Source organism: Brassica napus, chromosome C3, assembly GCF_020379485.1.
Source record: "Brassica napus cultivar Da-Ae chromosome C3, Da-Ae, whole genome shotgun sequence".
NCBI lineage: Eukaryota > Viridiplantae > Streptophyta > Magnoliopsida > Brassicales > Brassicaceae > Brassica > Brassica napus.
This window is the reverse complement of record NC_063446.1, coordinates 43970775-43993220: the sequence shown is the minus strand read 5'-3', so window position 1 is coordinate 43993220 and position 22446 is coordinate 43970775. Positions and strand designations below refer to the sequence as shown.

At 35.0% G+C, this 22446-nt stretch overlaps 1 protein-coding gene and 1 long non-coding RNA gene across 5 annotated transcripts; one reads left to right on the top strand and one right to left on the bottom strand.

Annotated features, from left to right (window-relative positions):
* Window positions 1–1257: 1257 nt before the first annotated feature.
* LOC106449170 lies at window positions 1258–3358 on the top strand. Of its 3 annotated transcripts, none has more exons than XR_001289094.3 (3): window positions 1412–1938; window positions 2344–2401; window positions 2483–3358. It is a non-coding gene; the product is annotated as an uncharacterized LOC106449170 (long non-coding RNA). The 3 variants fall into 3 exon arrangements; XR_001289093.3 differs by having other exon boundaries at window positions 1414–1938; window positions 2927–3358; XR_007321361.1 differs by having other exon boundaries at window positions 1258–1938; window positions 2344–3358.
* Window positions 3359–4151: 793 nt separating this feature from the next.
* LOC125584416 (aminoaldehyde dehydrogenase ALDH10A9, peroxisomal-like) lies at window positions 4152–8082 on the bottom strand. 2 transcript variants are annotated; one of them, XM_048752871.1, is made up of 15 exons: window positions 7856–8082; window positions 7390–7532; window positions 7223–7303; window positions 6994–7142; window positions 6725–6817; window positions 6527–6650; window positions 6340–6405; window positions 6161–6227; window positions 5996–6072; window positions 5443–5556; window positions 5235–5312; window positions 5003–5154; window positions 4856–4916; window positions 4646–4781; window positions 4152–4486 (listed from the first exon to the last, which is right to left on the bottom strand). In XM_048752871.1, exons 1-14 carry the CDS (start codon window positions 7962–7964, stop codon window positions 4653–4655), a joined length of 1443 nt encoding a protein of 480 aa, XP_048608828.1. In that variant the 5' UTR covers window positions 7965–8082; the 3' UTR covers window positions 4152–4486; window positions 4646–4652. The 2 variants fall into 2 exon arrangements, with proteins under 2 accessions (XP_048608828.1, XP_048608827.1); XM_048752870.1 differs by having other exon boundaries at window positions 4646–4752.
* Window positions 8083–22446: the final 14364 nt, after the last annotated feature.

Genomic DNA, 22446 nt, shown 5'->3' with positions numbered 1-22446 from the left:
CCGAAGCAGAATATAGAGGGGTAGCAAACACAGTAGCTGAAACGTGTTTTCTAAGAAACCTGCTTCTTGAGCTACATTTTCCAATAAAGAAAGCAACACTCATCTTTTGTGACAATGTAAGCTCGGTTCACTTAGCCTCCAATCCTATAAAGCATCAAAGAACGAAGCATGTCGAACTTGATCTACACTTTGTCCGCGAGAAAGTCGCCCTTGGTCAGGTGAAAGTGCTTCATGTACCATCATCTTATCAGTACGCAGACATATTCACAAAAGGCTTGCCTTCCTCACTCTTCATCGCATTTAGAAGCAGTTTAACCGTCTGTTCCGCTGCCGATCAAACTGAGGGAGGGTAAAAGAATGAATATTCTAATATTCTTATTTTGTTGTACTTAGTCAATGTAGTTACGAAAATATAGAGAGATCATTATCTCGTGTAACAACTTCCTGTATATATCCTCTTATACGTAAGCTTAATGAGATCAAGGGATTACATTCAAACTTTCATGTAGTTGGCATTACTTCTGAACACCTCGAATATGTCCACGCCATGATTCGTTACGTTGAAAGGTATGTGATGGTGGCTCATCCACCTATCGTAGAGCTTAAGTAAGCTTTCCTCGCTCTCGAGCTCATCTTCTTGGTATTGAAACCAAGAAACGGTGCAGAGAATGAAGAACAGAAAGAGAAATGTGAAAATGTGTTGTTTAGTCATATTTTTTTCTTCCTTCGAAAGTGTTACTTGATTGAACGTGATGGTAGATTTATTTATAGGAGGAGGAGCCTGAGACTATAGGTGCATGAACCAACTATGAGGAGGATTAAATGCGCTAATGACTTTTGTTTTGGGTCATAAATTCTCCCATATATCATGTCAGTTGATAAAAAATTGGCAAAAACCATGAAGTTGGCAAAAGTTTACATTTTCAAATGTCTTGTTGAGTTCCAATCTCTAGGATCCGAAGGATCCGAACCAGGACACCCCCAAACGCTCATATGCCTACCTAAAAAACAAAGAGATTTGGGTACAAGTACTTTTCAATTTTTATTTTTTTGAATTTTTATTTGTTTTCCATATATTTATAAATTTCCTATTTTCTAATTTTTATCGATTTCTACAATTTATTAATTTTATTTATATTTTTTGAATTTTTAAATTTTTTTTTTTTTTTTATTTTTGGTTTTTATTATTTTCTACTTATTTTTTTCTTAATTTTAATCGATTTTAACAATTTATTTCTATTTTTGTTATAATTTTTTGAATTTAGAAAGTTATTTTTATTATTATTATTATTTGAATTTATGAACTTCATTTTATTTTTCTTGATTTTTTCCTGAATTTGTATCAATTTTTAGAATTTATATTGAATTTTTATCTAATTTATTTGTTTTTTTATTAATTAAAATAATCAAAAAAAATTAAAGCAAATCTCCACGTCGTCATCGATTTTACCTGTTAATGAACACTAACCGATAGCAATTGGGACAACGAGTAAATTAGTTCCGATGTTAATATATAGGACTCACGTATTTTTATTTCAAATGAATTTTCCGGTTCGTAAATTTACGTTAAGCTAAACCGAAAGTTATTGGTAAAGAAAATTTACAAACCGACAATTCCGATCAGAACCGTAAACGGAACAGCTTGACCACATTTGAAATTGAAAGGAGTGTTCCCGAGAGGAGAGGGGCTAAAAAGAAAAACGAGTGAATTCAAATTGGCGTTTCTCAAGCTTTTGACGTATCTTCCCAAAAATACACTCATTTTTCTTCCAATCCAATCCCCCACCAAAATCCCCACAAACCATCAATCCATTGCCGCCGGGAAAAAACCCAAAACGACGTTCTCTTCACCATTTTCCATGCTGGGATCGTCTTCATCTCTACACCACCATTATTACTACAGCTGGAAACAGAAATCTCTGGGATTCTTTGTACCAAGTCAGTACCTTTGATTTTTGTTTTCTCTAAAGTTTGTGTCTTTGATTTGTTGTGATTATCAATCGTGTTTCTTCTTCTTCCTCCCCTCCCCACCAGTTTAGTAGCTCTGTACAATCGTCATGGAATCGAAATGATTGGGCTTGATGACGCTACGCTGCCTCCAAATTAGATTTTTGTTTCCGACATTTGTATTGTAATGTTTTTCATTTCCGCTTGGGTCTGAATCTGATTGTGTCTCCAGGAGATTCCATGATCTCTTATGTTGATCGAGTCTGATGGAAATTTGGGTCTTAACAAAAAAAATCGAAGAATCAGTTTACAAATTGAGTTTCTTTTTAGATTTTGTTCTCGAGTTGAAGCTCATTTCATTACAAAATGTTCATAGATATTGTGTTACGGATGCAGGAAGAAGGTGCTAAGGACACTTCTCACAGATTCTAAACGAACGAGTATGTCAAATTAGGTACATTTGGATTGTGTTTTGTCTCTATTGGAATTTGGTACACTTCATGCTTTTTATGCTTAAAGGTCTATGAGATTTCAGGTATCTGATGATGAGGATGATTCTTTTCAAAAACTGCCCATCTTCAGATTCCTCAAGATTAGGCGCTTTGTTTTTTGTTCTGTGTTTGGGGGCTTAATTCCATTTGCCAAGTAGAAATTCAGTGATATACCAATTTCTAGGTTAGAATAAGCCATCTTGTCAGTTATATAAGTAGTACATGGACCTTTATGCCAAAGAATAAGCCATCTTGTCGGTTGTTTTTCTCGTCACCAACCCGACCAACTCTTTTTCCGGACGTTGCATTGTCCAGGAAATGAATTGCTCTTATTCCTCTGATACCATTTGATTCGGTTTTGGTAACTAGAAAGAAACAACAATTATATTAAGATAGAACGGTGCTTATAAGCTTGAGAGATATTAGAAACTCTCACCTCCCATGAACATGGTGATCTAATAATCTTAACTTCTTTTTAATTCTCGCAGTTTTTGATACTTGTATACTGCTAATGACTACTTAGAATAAAGGACACATTAATCAAGCCCACAATCACTCTTACCCATCAACCACTGGTGATGGGACTTGGCAATAGCATACGTATCAATATCTGTTACAGAAAGATCTCTTGCTTATGTTGGTATCTTGGTTTTAAATAGCCATCGCTTTGGTCGCCATGGCGCGAGGCGAGGTGTAGCGGTGACCTCGTCGCTTCATCATCTCAAAGCCAAGCGAGGTACACATAGCGATCGCTATTGAACGCTTTAGTAGTACTCCCTCCGTTCCTAAAATATCTATATTCTAGAGAAAATTTTTGTTTCAAAAAGATACATATTTTATATTTCCAATGTAATTTTTGTCAATTAATAATGAGAAATTGTGAAGTCCAAGAACATTAATTGCATTTTTTTAAGATCTTATTGGTTTAAAAATATAGGAAATATAAAATTACAAAAAATTATACATTTATAGTTAAGTTTTGATATGTTTTATTAAAAAGTGTGGAAATTCTAAAACATGGATCTTTTAGAAACTGGGGGAATATAAATTTTAATATGTTTTATTGAAAAGTGTGAAAATTCTAAAACATGGATCTTTTAGGAACGGAGGGAGTAGTTCCTAAGGCGTTTATAGCGAAGCTTCATTGATTTTAGACAAACCAACTTGGTTTGTACAGATTTAGGTTATTAAACCGAGGCCCTTTTAACATGAAGCTTTGCCGTCTAATACTCCCTCTGTTTTATTATAAGTGTCGTTTTAGGTTTCAGCACACGGATTAAGAAAATAATTAATTTTGTACATTTCCTATAAAAAAACACTATTACCTATACACCTAACCATATTTCAACCAATAGAAAAATAAATTTTGCATTGAAAATCGAAAACGACATTTATTTTGTAATGAAAAAAATTCTCTGAAACGACACTTAATATGAAACGGAGGGAGTATAATCTATCAACAAACCCTAACTCAGTCTACTATATGATGATTCCCTAAAGTTTTCATCAGCTCTTTCTTTGATATTATTCTTCTCTATTCACGGCCTTACAAATCTTCTCCCTACCTCTTTTCTTTCTCGGTTAGTTATCAGTTCTCATATACTATTTTCTCCTATCAAGCAAACCTCTATCCTCCTCTCGCATCATTCTTCCCTAGTCTCATATTCTTTTCTACTTTGAACTTCTACTATGTATGAGGATCATCCAACAAACTCAATGAATTTGTGTTTTAATTTCTCCTTTACTGTGTTTTTGTTATTGCCATGTCATAACATGTAGTTATAAATAAATAAAAACACACTGTTTTAAATGTGTTGCACATGGCGATCGACTTGCCTCGCCATGGCGCTTGGCGAGAGTCGAGCCCCTAATCGCATTGGCTCGCCACACGCAATTTAAAACCCAGGTTGGTATATTACATCTTTAAAGGAAACATCAAGAAGTATAGTGTTTTGACTTAAAGCTTGGAAGGAGGTTTGTACCATCCCCATGGTTCATCAGATATATACTGCGTCACCTGCTTCACACTCAAGTAGTTCCCAAGTCCCCTGCAAGTAAGCAAATGTTGTTTCAATTCATCGCAAAGACAAACAAATTGGTCTTTTTGGGACTTAGTGTATCATATGGACACAATTCGTTTGGTTGGAGACTCTTTTAGTGTGTTTGTACTCTTCATAGTTATAGGCTAGCAATATACAGAAACTAACCATTCTCCTAGTTCACGGCCAAAACCACTGCGTTTGGTTCCACCCCATGGAGCTTGACAGAAACATGGCTGAGAACAGTTGACCCACACAATACCCGCCTCGAATGCCTGAAAACACAATGTTCAGGATTCGTAAACTGAAGATATGAAATCCAATCGTTAGATGCGTGCAGTTACTCATGTTTTTTTTTACTAATAGTAAATATGATACCTTACTAACGCGATCACACCTCTCCAGATCATTTGATAATACAGCGCCTGCTAATCCATATCTGCAGAGATAAACAAAGTCGAGCACAAAATGTAATACACTTATTAGTGGTTCTTGGTGATGATAAGAAGAAAAATCTAAACTCACTGGGAGTCATTTGCCAGCTGTATTGCCTCATCCTCAGTGGAGAATGTTTTGACACAGAGAACAGGACCAAATACTTCATCTCTCCAGATTTCCATTGAAGTAGTCACATTTGAAATTATAGCAGGTTCAACAAAATAACCCTTTTTAAAATGCTGCAGAAATAAATAAAAGAATATTAAGTGCTAATAGTATTTGGACATACATAGCAGACTAGTCTAGTTCTGTCATGTACCCCAGGACGAGCTCCTCCGCAGAGGACAGTTGCACCTTCCTTCCTAGCGTTTGAGACAAACTTCACTACTCTCTCGTACTGCACGAGTTTAAGATGTAAGACTTAGCTAAAAGTCGTTCTTGACTAACCCCAATTGACAGATAAGAAGGTTTTGGGGGGCATGAAGTGCTGGTTCTTGAGAATATCAATTTATGTTTAGTTATATTACCTGTCCTTTGCTGACAACAGGACCAAGCCTACAGCCTTCTTCAAAAGGATCTGAAATCTTAATGTTCTTTGTCCACTTTACCAACTTGTCCAAAAATTCGTCAGCAATCTTTTCCTGGTGTTTCACAAGAATTTTCTTTTCATCAAAACAACATTACTAGACGTCTAGTGAAGCTTCTCTATCCTACATTTAACAGTGGGTTCCAAGGTTTTACATTGACAACCACTTATACTAATTTACATTCTATTTAATTGCAATCTTACTCCAGAAAATGAAAAAAAAAAACAACTACTACTGAACTGTGTATTAATCTTTCCATTGCAGGTTTCATGTAAAGGAAAAGTTAAGAAATGTCTTAATATTTGTTGCTTCTTTCAGGACTAGAATTATTCATTTCCCATAGCAAACCTTTAATTTTATTGCAAATAACATAGTGCCTTCTATAGAGCAGCTATGGGTGGATGCAAAATTATGTGTTTCAGGATATCTATCACATATAAATTAGGTAAAATAACTGTAATCAGAGACTACTGCAGATCCTATGCTCACTTACATGCACGAGAAGTCGAGATGTCGCACTGCAAATCTGACCGTTTGTCCAGAAACAACCAAACATAGTCCATTCCACAGCTGATTAGAACAAAAACGTCGACACTAATTAAACCAATAGTTAAGAATACATATAGCATGGTTCTCTTAAGGTTCCAAAAGCACTAACCTTTGTCAATTTCGACATCATCAAAGACAATGATAGGGCTTTTCCCACCAAGCTCCAAGGAAACAGGCTGTGGAAAAAAAAAAAAAAAAAAGAAGATTCACACTCAGACCCCGAAAAATTATAGGTAAAAAAAAAACAGATAGATACATGGAAAAAGAAACAATGACACTTGGACTTACTTTAACCAATTTGGCAGCAGAAGTCATAATGTTGCTTCCAGTTGCCGTGCTTCCAGTGAAAACAATCTGGTAAAGGCTAGAATATCAATACTTCAACTAAGCAAGAAAATCGAAGTATAAATGCTCTATATCCTAAATAGTTCGACTTTCTGGATACTCGTAAAGATAAAACTGACTATGATAAGACCTTGTCAACGTGTGGATGCGATGCCAATGGAGCACCTGCTTCAGTTCCTAAACCAGTCAGAATATTAAGAACACCAGGTGGCAGACCCACCTCGCGGCAAATATCAGCGAGCTCCAAACATGTCCTGATGTAAAACCACATTAGATTGGTGAAGTAATAGAAGGCTAAATACGGTTTCAATAGAAATCAAATACGCACACGGAGGCCAACTCAGAAGGTTTCAGTATTGCCGTGCACCCAGCAGCAAGTGCAGGAGCGACTTTCCAAACAGCCATCAGTAACGGATAATTCCTTCAATGCAAATATAGATTATTAGCTGCCTAATACTAGGGGTCGTCTTTTACATATTGTATAGAGAGGGAGAAAGAGCACTTGAAGATCAATGTAAACTTGATATGTCAAAAAGATTAATTTCACATATATACAATGATTTGAGGGGTTTGTCACAACATAAGAACATGACATACCATGGAGTAATCAGCCCAACTACACCAATGGGTTCCTTGAGAACGTAGCCCTTAAAAGTATCTAACGGAAGAGAAAGAGGAGCCTTCTGCTTTGCATCTAAGCCTTCAGCTAGGTCAGCATAATATTCAAAACATCCAGCAACATCATCCTGCAAGGGTTACAAGCAACCAGGTATAACATCTAAAACCACAAAACCGCAGAACGTTCACAAGAGGAAAGCGAGAATACCATGTCCCATGCTGCTTCATCTAGAGGTTTACCGCAATCAATAGCCTCAAGATTAGCTAGTTCAGATTTCCTCTCCGTTACCTAGATATAGACGCACGTATAATAATCAGATGATATCAGCTAGCTAACAAAGAATGCACAATAGATTTGGTAAAGGTCATCGTTACCTTAGCTGCAATAGCACGTAAGTATCTGGCACGAACAGCCCCGGATGCTTTAGACCAATCATTTCCTTTGTTTCTTGTAAGTGCTTTCCTAGCAGCTTCCACCGCGAGTTCCACATCCTCAGAAGTTGCAGCTGGAATGTAACCTAAAACACCACAAAAGCTCCATCAGCGAGAGAGAGAGAGAGAGAGAGAGAGAGAGATCTGTAAGGTCCTCCAAAGATCTAACGCGAAAAGCAGCTTCTAAGCCCAGTTCATAGTGTACAAGAAACACAGAAGCTAGATAAGGATTGCACTTCCGATCATCTAAATAAGCAGACCAAGTTCAAATCTCTCTGCGTATACATTAGATTAGGAGACTCTTACTACTAATTTCAGCTTATTGAATCAAAACTCGTTCATGGATCCAGTGAGAATAACAAAAAAAAAAAAAAATCATAAATAAGACTTGATGGAGAAGAAAAAGTACCGATGATGTCCTCCGTGGCGGGATTGACAACAGGGAGTGTTTGACGGCGAAGGGGCTCTGTCCATTGACCGCCAATGAAGAGCTGCCGTCGCGGCACCGTAATCGCCATACTCTGCTTGTTTCTTTTGCGTTGGTAAGTGATAACCGATTTAATATTTTTGTAGGGTTTTTAATAAAAGCAAGGCGAAATTACATGTTTACCACTTTCCTTGCTACCAACTTTCATTTATACCACCATTAAAAACACATTTTCAAAAATATATTTTTCATTAACCGGCAAAATATTCTTATGCCCACGTTCTTTATATATATAATAAATAAATATTCAAATAAATAAAAATCTAAAAAAATAAAAAATAATTTTTTAAATTTTTTTGTGAATTATACTATTTCGAAATTCAAACCCTAAACCCTAAAACTCAACTCTAAACCCTAAACCATCAATCATAAACCCTTTTTTTTTTGAAATACGAACCCTAAATCCTAAACCATCAATCCTACACCCTATTTTTTTTTTGAAATAAATCCTAAACCCTGAAACATCAACTCTAAACCCTAAACCCTAAACCTTCAAATCAAAACCCTAAAACATCAAGTCTAAACCCTAAACGTAAACCCTAAACCCTAAACCTTATATTTTTCTGAAATTCGAACCTTAAATCCTTAACCTTCAAATCTAAACCCTAAAACATCAATTCTAAACCCTAAACCCTAAATCTTCAAATCTAAACCGTAAAACATCAACTCTAAGGTTTTTGGGTTTAGGGTTTAGGGTTTAGGGTTTAGGGTTTAGGATTTAGAGTTGAAGGTTTAGGGTTGATGTTTTAGGGTTTAGGGTTAATTTTTAGGGTTTAGAGTTTACTTTTTAGGGTTTAGGGTTTAGTGTCGATAGTTTAGGATTTAGTGTTGATAGTTTAGGGTTTAGGGTTTAGAGTTGATGTTTTAGGGTTTAGAGTTGAAAGTTTAGGGTTTAGGGTTTAGAGTTGATGTTTCAGGGTTTAGGATTTAGAGTTGATGTTTCATGGTTTAGGGTTTAGAGTTGATGATTTAGGGTTTAAAGTTGATGTTTTAAGTTTAGATTTAGGGTTTAGGGTTTACGTTTAGGGTTTAGAGTTGATGTTTTAAGGTTTAGAGTTGAAGTTTTAGGGTTTAGAGTTTAGAGTTGATGTTTCGGGGTTTAGGGTTTAGGGTTGATGTTTCATGTTTTAGGGTTAGAGTTGATGATTTAAGGTTTAGAGTTGATCTTTGAAGTTTAGATTAGTTAACCGTATGTTTTTTTTGTCAAAGGTAATCAAAAGGTTATAAATGTCCTGTACCCTTCATTAAAGATGAAGGTAAAAATGGTTAGTGTAAACATGAAAAGTGGTACTTTGAAAATAGTATTTTTGGCAATTTCTCTAAAAACAATTAGTACTTATACATAAAAATCATAATTTTCTTAAAACGCGCGCTGCATTTAACACCCTCGCCCCTCCCCGCCCCCCACCAAAAAAAAAAAGGTTTTTTTTAACAAAAACGATCTTTTAGAAAGATCTATATTTTAATTAATTAATAATTAACTAAATAATATTTCATAAAGATAAAATAATTCTCATCTAAGTTTTTATACATAAGATATCATTTAACAATAATGTGAAATCATTTATTTGTGTTACATATACAAGTTAATTTGTTGTAAACAATTAATATTTATTTTTATAAATAAAATTATTGAATGATTTTAATAGTTATTAGATATACTAAATAATAACTAAAATTATAAAACATAAATTTTATTAATACAATATATTATATTAAGTTTTAAAATGAAAAATTGTCGTTCAAGTTTTACTTTTAAAAAAACATTTATATAAGAAATTTTTATAAATAGTTTCAAAATCTTATGTATTTTAATTTTTTTTAAATTTGAAGATATTTTATGATTTATAATTAAGTATAATATAATTTAATAAACTAAAACATGTTAATGTATTTTTAATTTTTAAATAATAATCACAATACTCTAGTTAAGAAATTTGTTTTAAATTTACCACAAATTTACTTTAAATTTGTGATTAAAAAGACTGGACTAACCATTCTAAATTTTTTTATAAATGTTTAAGAATAATTTATAAAATATTTATAAGAAAAATTGCTTAAACTACTAAATTTTTAGTACCATTTTTATTTTATCTTAACTACATTTACTTTTAGAAACTAAATAGAAAAGATCATTATATCCCTGATTAATGAAATCTAAAAGTAATATATTTATCCCACAAGTTTTCCAAATCTCGAACTCCAACCAAATTGGACGAGATTTCAAAATCTCTATGGCGACCAAATCCGACGAGATTTGATGAAACTAACAAGTTCTCCGGCGAACCTAACAAACTCTACAAGCTCAGACGAACCATGCGATCTCTCTGACAAACGTATAAGAACGTTAATGAAGGTGGCAATATAATAGAATATGATTTTTTTTTCTTTAATTTTATCTTGATACCTCAAAATCGATCTTTTTCTCGGAAGGGAGATGGAGTTTATTGAATTTTACATTCTCAAATTTATAAAATCTTATAATATTTATCGATGAAAAACATAGTGTTTATGCATTGGTGTTTTTTGATATATCTTGTTGATTCTTCGTGCTATGAGTATTTTTGTGTTGAATACATTTTTTTTCTTTCACTGATCCATGTATTCTTATAATCAGCTTAGGATGATTGAAATATGTTCTATATGTGGAGAATAGAAACTAATAAATGAAATTCAGTAGGATTTCATAATTGACGATAAAAGAGGATCTTCTCTTAATTCATGAAGATATCTGCTACAAAAGATTTCATTGTTTTAGAAGATTTTGAAACTGATGACAACAAAACAGTGTAAAGCTCAGTTATGCCTCACTTTCAAAACTAAACTTTGGTACAAATGAGCTTCTGTCATTATTTATTAGTAATGATATCCAAGTAAAATCATATTTGTACAAACTTCGAGAGAATGGAGGAATTCTGCATCTATACGTAACCATTAAGGTAACCACATGAAACTCTTTGCTAAGGTTTTTGTTTATAAGGACTTATTAGTTATTTTATCACGTCTATTAGCTTCATGTTTTTATGTTGCAGAGATGAACATACATATTTCCATTTATTAAATCAATCAAGCAGTGTTTTTAAAACCGGACCGACCTGATGGTTGGACGGGGTTCGACCGTGAACCGGTTATATAGCCGGGTTGGTCTAGTAATTGGTTCGACCATGAACCGGCCACATAGCCAGATTATATTTCAATGTTATTAAACCAATAAAAACCACTAAAACTATCGAAAATCTATAAACCATCCATATAAACAAGAAACTAATTTATATTTATAATATTTTATGTTCAAAATTGATTTATATTTTAACTATGCATCATGTTTACTAATATTACTTTTATATTTACATACTAAAAAAATATTAAACCATATTATTGAACCAGGTTTGACCCGGTCGATCCATATTGAACCGTGACCCAAAATATTTTTGGTTCAGCTTCCGGTCCGGTTTTAAAAACACTGCAATCAAGGTAGTATTTAGTACTCATGATTTGTTTGTTTCTGGAAGTAGTAATGCCCTTGAATTATTTGTTACAATTTTTACATTTATAAGAAATTATAATATAATTATGTATATGAAGGATCATTACCACAAATATAAGTTTATCCAACAAAATAACTGTGTATATGAAAATTCACTATTAGCTTTATGTTTGTGTAAAAAATGATTGAGACAAGGAACACATTTTATAGTCATGATTTGCCTACTGCTGGAAGTAGAAATTCTTTCGAGGTATTTAAAACAACTTTTACATTTATAAGGCCTTATAAAATAACCGTATAAGATTTACTATAATGTACTATTAGCTACAAAAAGTAAGGATATTTTTTAAGGGAGAATAAGGATATATGTTTACTATTATCTTTATGTTTCAGAGAGGAACACAAATATTATTTATGATTGTGTCAAACATGATTTAAACATGGGGTGAAGTTTCAATTATTCATGATTTGCTTATTGATGGAAGTAGAAATTTCTTTGAGGTATTTATGACTAACTCTTACGTTTATAACAACTTGATAAAATAGATGCATAAGATTCACTACTAAGTTTATGTACACACAAATATCACCATTAATTATGTCAAACATGATTCAGACACGAGATGAAATTTATAGTACTCATGAGTTGCCTATTGCTGAAAGTAGTAATGTATTTGAGGTACTTTTTCAAAATTCTTACCTTAATGTTCATATTTATAAGGTTTTGTAATTTGTTTTAAAAATCAAACTTAATTGAGTACTAAAAAAATATCCTTACTTTTTGTAGTATTAATACTTATTGAGCCATAATAATTTAGAAGACCAACCTTCCTATAAGATAATCTCCAAGTGGAATTGTGCCATCAACCCACTCAAGAACACCAGCGCTTGGGGTAAAAGGAACAACCTGAGCGTATGTATGTACATATAATTATAAAAGGTTTTGAACTTGCTTAATGGTTCAAACGTTCTCTAAAGACACAAACATCTTATAGATAGATTAGAGAGACATGCCTTGTATGTGCGTACAACTATCTTCTCTTCCATGTGTCCCGATTATTATGTAGAAAGGTATTGATTAGCCCAAAAATTGTTCCATAACCTGAAGACAATGATACACGCTTTGCATAACCATTCTATATGTTAAATTGTATAGATTTGCTAGCTCAGCATATTTTCATCACGAAGATTACATTCACTCTTTCTGATTTTGGAAGATCTTCTATGATATCCATAGAGACCAAACAAAATTTGGGTAGGCAATGGAATTGGCTGCAATAAGCCAGTTGGACTGAGGGTTGAATACTTATGTGTTTGACACACAGTGCATTTCCAGACACATTTTTGAACGTCTTCCTTCAGTTTAGCCAATGAGATAGTCTTTGGATCCTCTTGATAGTCTTAAAATTCCCAGTTCCCTCACAGATGTTGGTGTATCCCAACTCCTTATAGCATTTGTCTTTGACGGATCTCTTGCTACCCTAGAAGAAGATATAATTTGACCCATGTAATCTACTTGAGCCTGACCAAATGAACATTTCTTGAGGTTTGTAAACAAGGCATGGTTTCTCACATTTTGTAGAACCCATTTCATTTTTGAGCATGCTCTTCCACTGATTTGTTGTACATCCGTAAGTCATCAAAGAACACCAATGCAAACTTTCGGAGACACGGCTTGAAAATATAACAACTCCATTCAATCATCCAAAAATTGGCTTATTACTGGAATTGGGGAAAATTATATGAAACTGTAGCTTTGTTGACAGCTCTATAATCCACACAAAAGTGTCATTCCCCCATCTTTCTTATTGACTAGCAAAACTGGACTACTATTAGGCATGTGGATTACATGTTAAATACAAATTTCTCAATGGCTTCCATATGAGCATGGGGGTATTCATAAGGCTTGACAGATATATTCCGTGTACCCGAAATAAATCTTATAGAATGCTCAATTTTTACAGGTGGTAAGTCACTGGTCTCTTTAAAAACTGCTTGATTCTTCTCCAACAACTCCATTATCATCAGGAATGGTAACACCCGTATTTTCTTGGTCAACTCGATAAATTAAATCTCGGAAACCTCCACTTTGTTAATACTAAAAAATATGGATCCATCTTCTCGTATATCCTTATATGAAAAAAACAAATCCAATATATCCCTCACTAATCTCAATACTTTTCATCTTTTAATGAAAATATGAAAACCCGATTTTACCCTCATTCATTTACGAATTTTTTTTTAAATATAATATTTTTCAAATTTTAATTCTTTCCAAAATTTCAGAATTTCAGAATTTCAAATTTTAGCTATCGATGTACAACTAGTCCAATTAGTTTAATAGTTATACTAAGTCTTAATTACTAGTTTAATAGTTATACTAAGTCTTACTAGTTATACTTATGTAAGTGTACTGAGTTCTACTAGTTATACTCACATAGTTGTACTAAGTTCTACTAGTAATACACACGTAGTTGTACTGAGTTTTACGTAGTTGTACTTATATAGTTACACTTAGTTATACTGATACAGTTCTACCAAGTTATACGAGTTCTACTGAATTCAGATCTACAAATATAATCAAAGAAACACACGACGAAATACAAAAATTATATATCCATGACTTATAGAATAAGAAACAAACTTAAATAAAGAAAACATTCAAAAAACCCCAAAATTGAAGAAAAACCCTAAATGAAAGAAAAAACCAGATTTTTTCATCAACACCGTTCTTCCATCTTTGTAGTTGATTTTTTTTTCTGTCGTCAGTTCAATTTTTTGTTCAGTCTTAAATAAAGAACGTGCGACGGATGAGATCCGAGATCTGATATTTCGTAGAAAGACATATCTAGATGAATGAAGAAGAAAGAAAAACTCAAACAAATGAAGAGAAAAAGAAATAGTGAGAAGATAAATAGTTGTAGTTTACAGAGAGAATCACACAAAAAAGAGAGAAGAAGAAGAGAAGAGAAGAGAAGAGAAGTAAATGGAAGTGAAGAAAAAGAAACTGAAACACTTTATAATTAGGATTACGGGTAAATTGGTAAATAGATTGATTTTCAAATTTAAAATAAATCAAAACGGAATTATTATCAGAAGAGGGATATTTGAACTTTTCCATTTTGATTGAGGGATAATAGAGACAATTTTTCAAAAAATATGTCTCTAACACCAAAAATCCAATAAATATAATAAAATTGAAATAAATTCAATAAAATCATAGAAAGAAAGTGTCAACAGAAAATGCAATAAAATAATCTCCAAAGCATGAATCCGATATGAATCACTCTTGCTTGTCAATTTCACCTAAAAAGGAGAAGGATGGTAAGTAACATGGGAGTGACTCTGTGAGATATGGATGCTAAACACACAAATCACTGACTTAGATATGAAACTCTAATCATGGAGTCTATCCCTAACACGAACAAGCATGTCGCCTAATGCGTAGCTAAAAGCAAAAAATACGCCGATAGTACATATATAGCTAGTCTCTTCAACCTATGTTCTCCTCATATACAAACTTGTGTATACACAAAGTATGTGGGGGTACAAAAGTCCCTCTCCACACATCCAAATTCCCTTCGTATACATCGCTATGTAGTACCAAAATCCCTCTTTATACTTATGCAGCTCATATGTGGTACATAAGTCCCTCGATGTACTCACGTATGCCAAATAAGTGTAGTACAAAAGTTCTTTTGTACTCCCACATGCTCATGCGTGGTATATAAGTCCCTCCTTGTACCCCTGCAATCTACACACAAAACATCAGCCGTCACTATGAACTTGTTGTTATAGTCGGGTAGATGTTTTTTATAATTAGTGGAGACATAAAACTATTTGTAGAACCACTATTAATTATCACAATGACACTTAATTTCCAAATATTTCCTCTGATCTTTGTTTTGGTTGGAGTAGACCATCCCGAAAATGAATGTAATGATAACTCCATCACTTCTGTTATATCTTGTTGACCATTCTCTTGGGCATCATGAAAGTCTTCCTCATGCATTTCCATATCACATCTCTTAGCCATAATCATGACTTGCAATTGTTTGTTCTTACTAACATGTGTCTTAGACCATTTATCTGGACATTTAAAACAAAGACCATTCCATCTCTTGAAGTCACATCAGAGAACCTTAATTGACTGCATGATCTTGTTGCTTATTAGGCCAAGTTTTATCCCATGGTTTTGGTTGTACTTCCGATAGTGGTTGTCTAGACTTCCAGCCTTGTGAATTTCCCACATGTATTGTATGAAAAGATTGACCCGCAGCTTTGCTTTGGTTATAAACATCCTGACTCTTCATCGAAGTAAACATCCTACAAATTCATCAATGTCCTCTATCTTGATAACAACTGCGATGTGTCCTGTTAAGGTATGAGGTTCTTTGGTTTTAATAACCTCTTTCATTTATTTCTTCAGTCTGTTAAAGAAAATGTCAATAAAGTGTTCTTCATCCACTTTTACCTGAGAAGTCAACTCTTGAAACTCTCAAAACATATTCAGAAATTGTCACCAGTTATTGTATACCGAAAAACCTCTTCCCTGGAGTTTTCTCAAATGATTACAAACCTTGCTAACATTCTTCTTTTGATCTCATTCCAATCCGTAAACGCAAACAGTCTATATTCAGTCTCATAATTGTACCAGCTTAAGGTGTCTTCCTCTAAACTCATTGATACTATATCCATTCGAGCTGACTGTTGTAATGAGAAATCTAAAAATATCTCTCAGCTATTGCTAACCAACCATACAGATTCAAACCTAAAAAGATCGACATTTCTACTTTGCGAAATAATGCTTCATGACCTTCCGACATCTTATCTAAGGACCGATAACCTACCTCATGATTCATTCTAACAGGTTCCGAGCATTTACTCAAATCAGATTCAATTGCTTTGTATGGCTATTGAGCAGGTCTTTTTGTATCAGACTAGAGCTTAACGTAGCTAGAATTGCCATCAAAGTTCCATCCATCGCCTCAATCTCCGTTTGTGACCTTATTCACCATAACCACACGATTGTAACAATCGTATAAGTACTTGAACTTCTGATTAAGATACACTACCGAAGCATCCAATTCACTGATCCGTTGATTGGAAGACTCGACATGCCAATCTTCTTCGGTTGATTTCGTCATCACGATGAGTTTAAGAAGTAGAAAGACGTTGTATTACTATATATGAATTCAAATGCAAATCTCAGTACGAAAAGGAAGATTTACATTTAAAGTAGGTAAATACCGTAACTGAGCTTAACCCAAAGCAAAGCTAATGAATTCCTTAACTACACACTTAAAGCCCAATCCCATAAGAATTATAAGCCCACTTATTTATTGCCAGTAAGAATTTGTTACAAGCTCTAACTAACTCTCCAGCCAATTCTAACGGCCCTCCTTCTCCATCAACTATAACATAATGTCTCAACGCCTCTTCTTCTTCTTCTGCATGCTTTCCTCTAAGTCTCTTGCGGTAGTAAGCTCTCCATGGAAAATCAAATTTCAAAATATCATCAAGCTGAGTCTCTTACAGTGCACAATGATGAAAATAAATCTGACAAGCGAAAACAATACTTTGGAACCGTTAGTTTTGCAACGCAACCTTCTTAATCTTGTGTAACTGCATAGTTTTCCTAAGCACTTGGATTCGTGATATATATTCACGCCCGCCCGCCCGCTGCGGAAGCAACATAAGCGGCAGTCTAGGGAACAAAAATGTTTCAATTGTTTTTTTACAGCTAAATATGTCTATTAAGATATTTAAAAAAAAAAACTCACCCAGTTGATTAAGATGCACATATTAATTTTGATTGGGGCATCTAATAGTCATGAATTGTTGCGGAAATGGAATCCCTTAAACCCATTTTCCTTGCCTCTTTACTTGTTTTCACTAAAACATCAAAACATAAATGCGTGATCTACAAGACTACAAACGTCAAAACCATAAATAATGCGTGCTTAATAATACGCATCATTGTGTTTTATCAGAAACCATGCGTTCGAAATTTTCTGAAACGATTTAGATTTTTCATATATACATAAATGGATATATATCATGTATCCCCACTACAAGAAAACCGCGGTATTCTGACGGATATTCCGACGGAAAATGAAATCCTCGGAATATCCCGAGGAATTTCCGAGGATATTCCGAGGAAACACAAAATTTGGTTTCCTCGGAATTTCCTCGGAATATACCGACGGAATTCCGAGGAAATATTAATCCGTCGGAATATTCTTATGGAATACCGAGGAAAAACGTATTCGTCGAAAAAATCGATGAATTCCGAGGATATATTATAGCCGTTAGAGAGCCGTTGGGGGATTTTGAAAATTCCGAGGAAGTTCCGAGGAACTAGCAGTTTCCGTCGGAATTCCGTCGGAATTTCCTCGGTCTGTCGGCAGGATTTCAACTATAAATACAAGCACCCCTCTTCCTCTTCATTCACTCCATATCTTCATCCTCTCTCTTACTCTCTTTACACACGAATTTGATTCATAAAAAACATGTCTTCTTCAAATTATTTTCGTTCTTGGATCGATCGACCTCATTTGGATCCGAACACGAGATTGCTTACGGAAGAATACCAACGAGGTATAACTGAATTCATGGGGTTAGTTCACCGACAACCGGAAGCAAAAACATGTATGTTAAGATGTCCTTGGTCTAATTGTAAAAATGGAAAGGTTATTAAAGAGTGGGTTGTTTGGACTCATCTATATTTGAGTGGGTTTACACGAAGTTACAAAATTTGGTATCATCATGGGGAAACTGATTATGAACATGGTAGTACTAGCGAACCTCAGCCAGCGGTTTGATTAGAAGAACCAATTAGAACGGATGTAGATTCTGAGGAGATGGTAAATGATCATTTTAGAGGGGAAGATTTATCCAATGCACAAGCTAGGAGATTTTATGATATGTTGGATGCTGGAAAGCAACCATTGTACGAAGGTTGCAGAGATGGTCATTCAGCTTTATCATCTGCTACAAGATTGATGGGCATTGAAACATATTATAATTTGGCTGAAGACTGTGTGGATGCGATTGCTGATTTTGTAAAAGGTATTCTACCCGAGGATAATGTAGCTCCTGGTTCATACTACGAGGTTCAGAAACTCGTAGCTGGTCTTGGTTTATCGTATCAGGTAATAGATGTATGCAGCAATAACTGCATGATTTATTGGAGGGCGGATGAACAGCGGGTTACATCCAAATTTTGTGGAAAGCCTCGTTATAAAGATACGAGTGGAAGAGTTCCAGTGCCATATAAAAGGATGTGATATTTGCCTTTGACGGAAAGGTTGCAGAGGTTGTATCTGTCTAAACGCACAGCGCAACCAATGAGATGGCATGCGGAGCACTCAACAGATGGTGATATCAGACATCCTTCAGATGCAAAAGCGTGGAAGCATTTCCAATCAAAGTATCCCGAGTTTGCGTATGAGAGAAGAAATGTCTACCTTGGATTATGTACTGATGGTTTCAGCCCGTTTGGCAAGAGTGGAAGACAATATTCTCTATGGCCAGTCATTCTTACACCATACAACCTACCCCCAAACTTTTGCTTGCGACGAGAGTTTTTGTTTCTCTCGATTCTCGTTTCCGGACCAGAGCATCCTAAGAGATCACTTGATGTGTTTCTTCAGCCACTAATATATGAATTGCAACAACTATGGGCTCAATGTTTCGTGTAAAGAAAACTTTCAAATGCGGGCAGTACTAATGTGGACAATAAGTGATTTTCCAGCATATGGTATGTTATCTGGATGGACAACGCATGGAAGGCTATTATGTCCATATTGTCAAGATAATACTGATGCTTTCCAACTAAAACATGGAAGGAAAACGTGTTGGTTTAACTGTCACTGGAGATTCCTACCACCTGATCATCCATATCGTAGGAGTAGGAATTTGTTTACGAAGAACAAGAGGGTGTTTGACAGTCCACCTCCGGAAATTTGTGGGAAAGATTTGAAGACAAAACTAAGAGATTTTGGTGCAGAAAGGACGCCAGACGTCGGTGGACATGAGCGTTTTCCGGTAGATGCTGTTGGAGACCTACATAACTGGCACAAAAAAAGTATTTTCTGGGATCTGCCATACTGGGAGGATCATCTGCTAAGGCATAATTTAGATGTCATGCATATTGAGAAGAACTTTTTTGACAATCTCATGAACACGATCCTTAATGTTCAAGGTAAAACAAAGGATAATTTGATGTCAAGACTGGATTTAGTCGATATATGTGCTCGTTCAGAACTTCATGTTGATGAGAATGGTAGGGCTCTTTTTCCCATATACCGACTTGATGCAGAGGGAAAAAATGCGTTCTTTGATTGGATTTCAAACGATGTGGAATTTCCAGACGGTTACGCATCTAATTTGCGTAACTGTATCGACAGAAAGGAAGGAAAGTTTACTGGGTTAAAAAGCCACGATTGCCATGTAATGATGCAGCGCCTCCTTCCGTTTGCCTTCAAGGAACTATTACCACGAAATGTTCATGAAGCAATTGCAGGGATAAGTGGTTTCTTCCGCGATTTATGCACGAGATCAGTGACTCTTGAAGGTATTGAAAATTTGAAGACTAACATAGCCGTGATTCAGTGCAACCTTGAGAAGATATTTTCTCCCTCATTTTTTGATGTTATGGAGCATCTTGTTATTCACCTGGCAAGAGAATTGGAACTTGGTGGTCCTGTGCAGTATAGATGGATGTATCTGTATGAGCGGTATATGTTCCATTTGAAGAAGATGGTGAAAAATTTAAGTAGGGTGGAAGGTTCTATAGTCGCACAGATGATCAATGAAGAAACTTCAAACTTTGCCGAGTACTACTTTCCAGCAGAAGTTCAGACCAAAAACAGAAGACCTGCTCGGCATGATGATAGAGGCGAACGGGCAACATATCATGTTACGGTTCCAGACATTTTCACAGACGTTGGACGACTTAGAGGAAAACCAAAGGATCGTCGACTTACTGAGCAGAAGCGCAGTAATTTGCAAACATATTTGCTCACCAACTGCGAAGATGTTCTTTAATATGAGAGGTAAATATATTAGCTTACAAATTTTTATTTTAACAAGTTGAAATTTAAATCTTAATTAATTACATTATTGTCATCATATGTACATGATTTTCATGGCAGAAAAGAGGTTCGAATATAGATACGCCACAGAGGACGAACTAGAAGAAATGAAGCAGAGAGAATTTTCTGGATGGATGTTTACTTATGTGAGTGCTTTAAACAAATTAAAATATCATTTATCACATATTTTTACTAATTCAAATTTATTGATATAACATATATATGTGCTATTAATATAGGTGTCTGCTGGTTTGGCCAGAGGTGAAACATTTGACGATTGGATACGCGAGATGGTCGTTGGACCACAATTTGTTGTGAAGTCATATCCGAGATTTTGTACTCGAGGATATGCATTCACAACTCAGAAGAGGAGACGTTCGAGTACGACTTATGATGCTGGTGTTTGTTCTGCAACAGGAGATGATGTATACTACGGACACATACATGAGATTTTGGAAATCAAGTATTTGGGCATGGTTGGATTGCGCTGTACTGTTTTCTATTGTGATTGGCACGACAACACTCTAGATCGAGGTGTGAGAACAGATGCATTTGGTGTTACATCAGTAAATTCTAGGCGAAAGCTGCAATATTATGATCCTTTCATTCTTGCTTCTCAGGCCGATCAGGTAATTAAATGTTAATTATTTAGAATGATTCATCATCATGTGTATTAATTTATAATTTTACTAATAATTTTTTTAATGTTACAGGTTTGTTATATCAAGTAGCCCCGGGTAAGGAACAGAGATGATCCATGGGTTACTGTTACAAGACTCAACCCGAGAGGCCGAGTTCAGGGAAGTTCTGAGCTGGAAGACCCACTACAACCAAGCACATCTGGCAACTTAAGTGCAGCAGAAGATTTAGCTGGAGTTGGCCTTGTAGTCGATTTAACCGACTTCGGAGAGGAAGCCGTCGTTCACGTAGAGGATGAACCAGTGATTGGAGAGTTTCACCAAGATCCAGATTCAGATTCATCTGGTGATGATGACTCGGAAACAGACTAGCATCGACTTTTTTTTTTTATTGGAATATTCTGACAGAATTCCGAGGAAGATAAGGGTTTCCTCGGAATTCCCTCGGAATATTCCGAGGAAATTCTGAGGAAATAGGGTTTTTACACCTAAAACAACGTTTTGCGGTTTGAACAACACTTATATAACCCTTATTAAGTGTCTTAGACTGATTATGAAGTCAAAATTTTGTTCCTTACCCTATAATAAACACTTTTCCGATTGTATGAACGAAATCCCCACAACATAAGAGAAACACTTATACACTTTAATGAACGGTAAAGGGAATACTTACAATTCATTTTGAAATTTTGTTATTTCATGGTTTATGATCATATATACAAAGAATCCTCAATGGTATGCATTACAATTGTATAAGAAATGAAATACGGCAAAAAAAAAATTGATGTTTTGAAACCCCAAACACTACTTCCTCGGTATTTCCTCGGAATATTCCGACGGAATTCCGACTGATATTTAAGTGTCCGTCGGAATTTCCTCGGAATATTTTCATTTAACCGGGCAAATATTTCGCGAAAATTGAAATCAGAATTCCGAGGAAATTCCGACGGAAACTATCCGTCGGACCCTAGGTTTTATAACCACGAGCCGCTTCTTCTTCCCCATTTCTCTCTTCTTCCTCTGCGCGGCTCCTCTCTCCTCTCCGGCGATCTCCCCCTTCTCTCCGACGATATCTCCGGCGATCTCCCCCTTCTCTTACACAAATCATGTAAGGACCCTATCCCACTATCTTAGGTTCTATTTGTTAGGTTTTTGTGTAGATTTGATAGATTTTTGTTAGGGTGATTGGTTAGGATTGTGATTTGGTTGTATAATAGGTTTAGAATTGTGATTTGGTTGAATAATTTGTTTTGTTGAATTGATTTAGAATTTTTTTATAAATTTTTATTT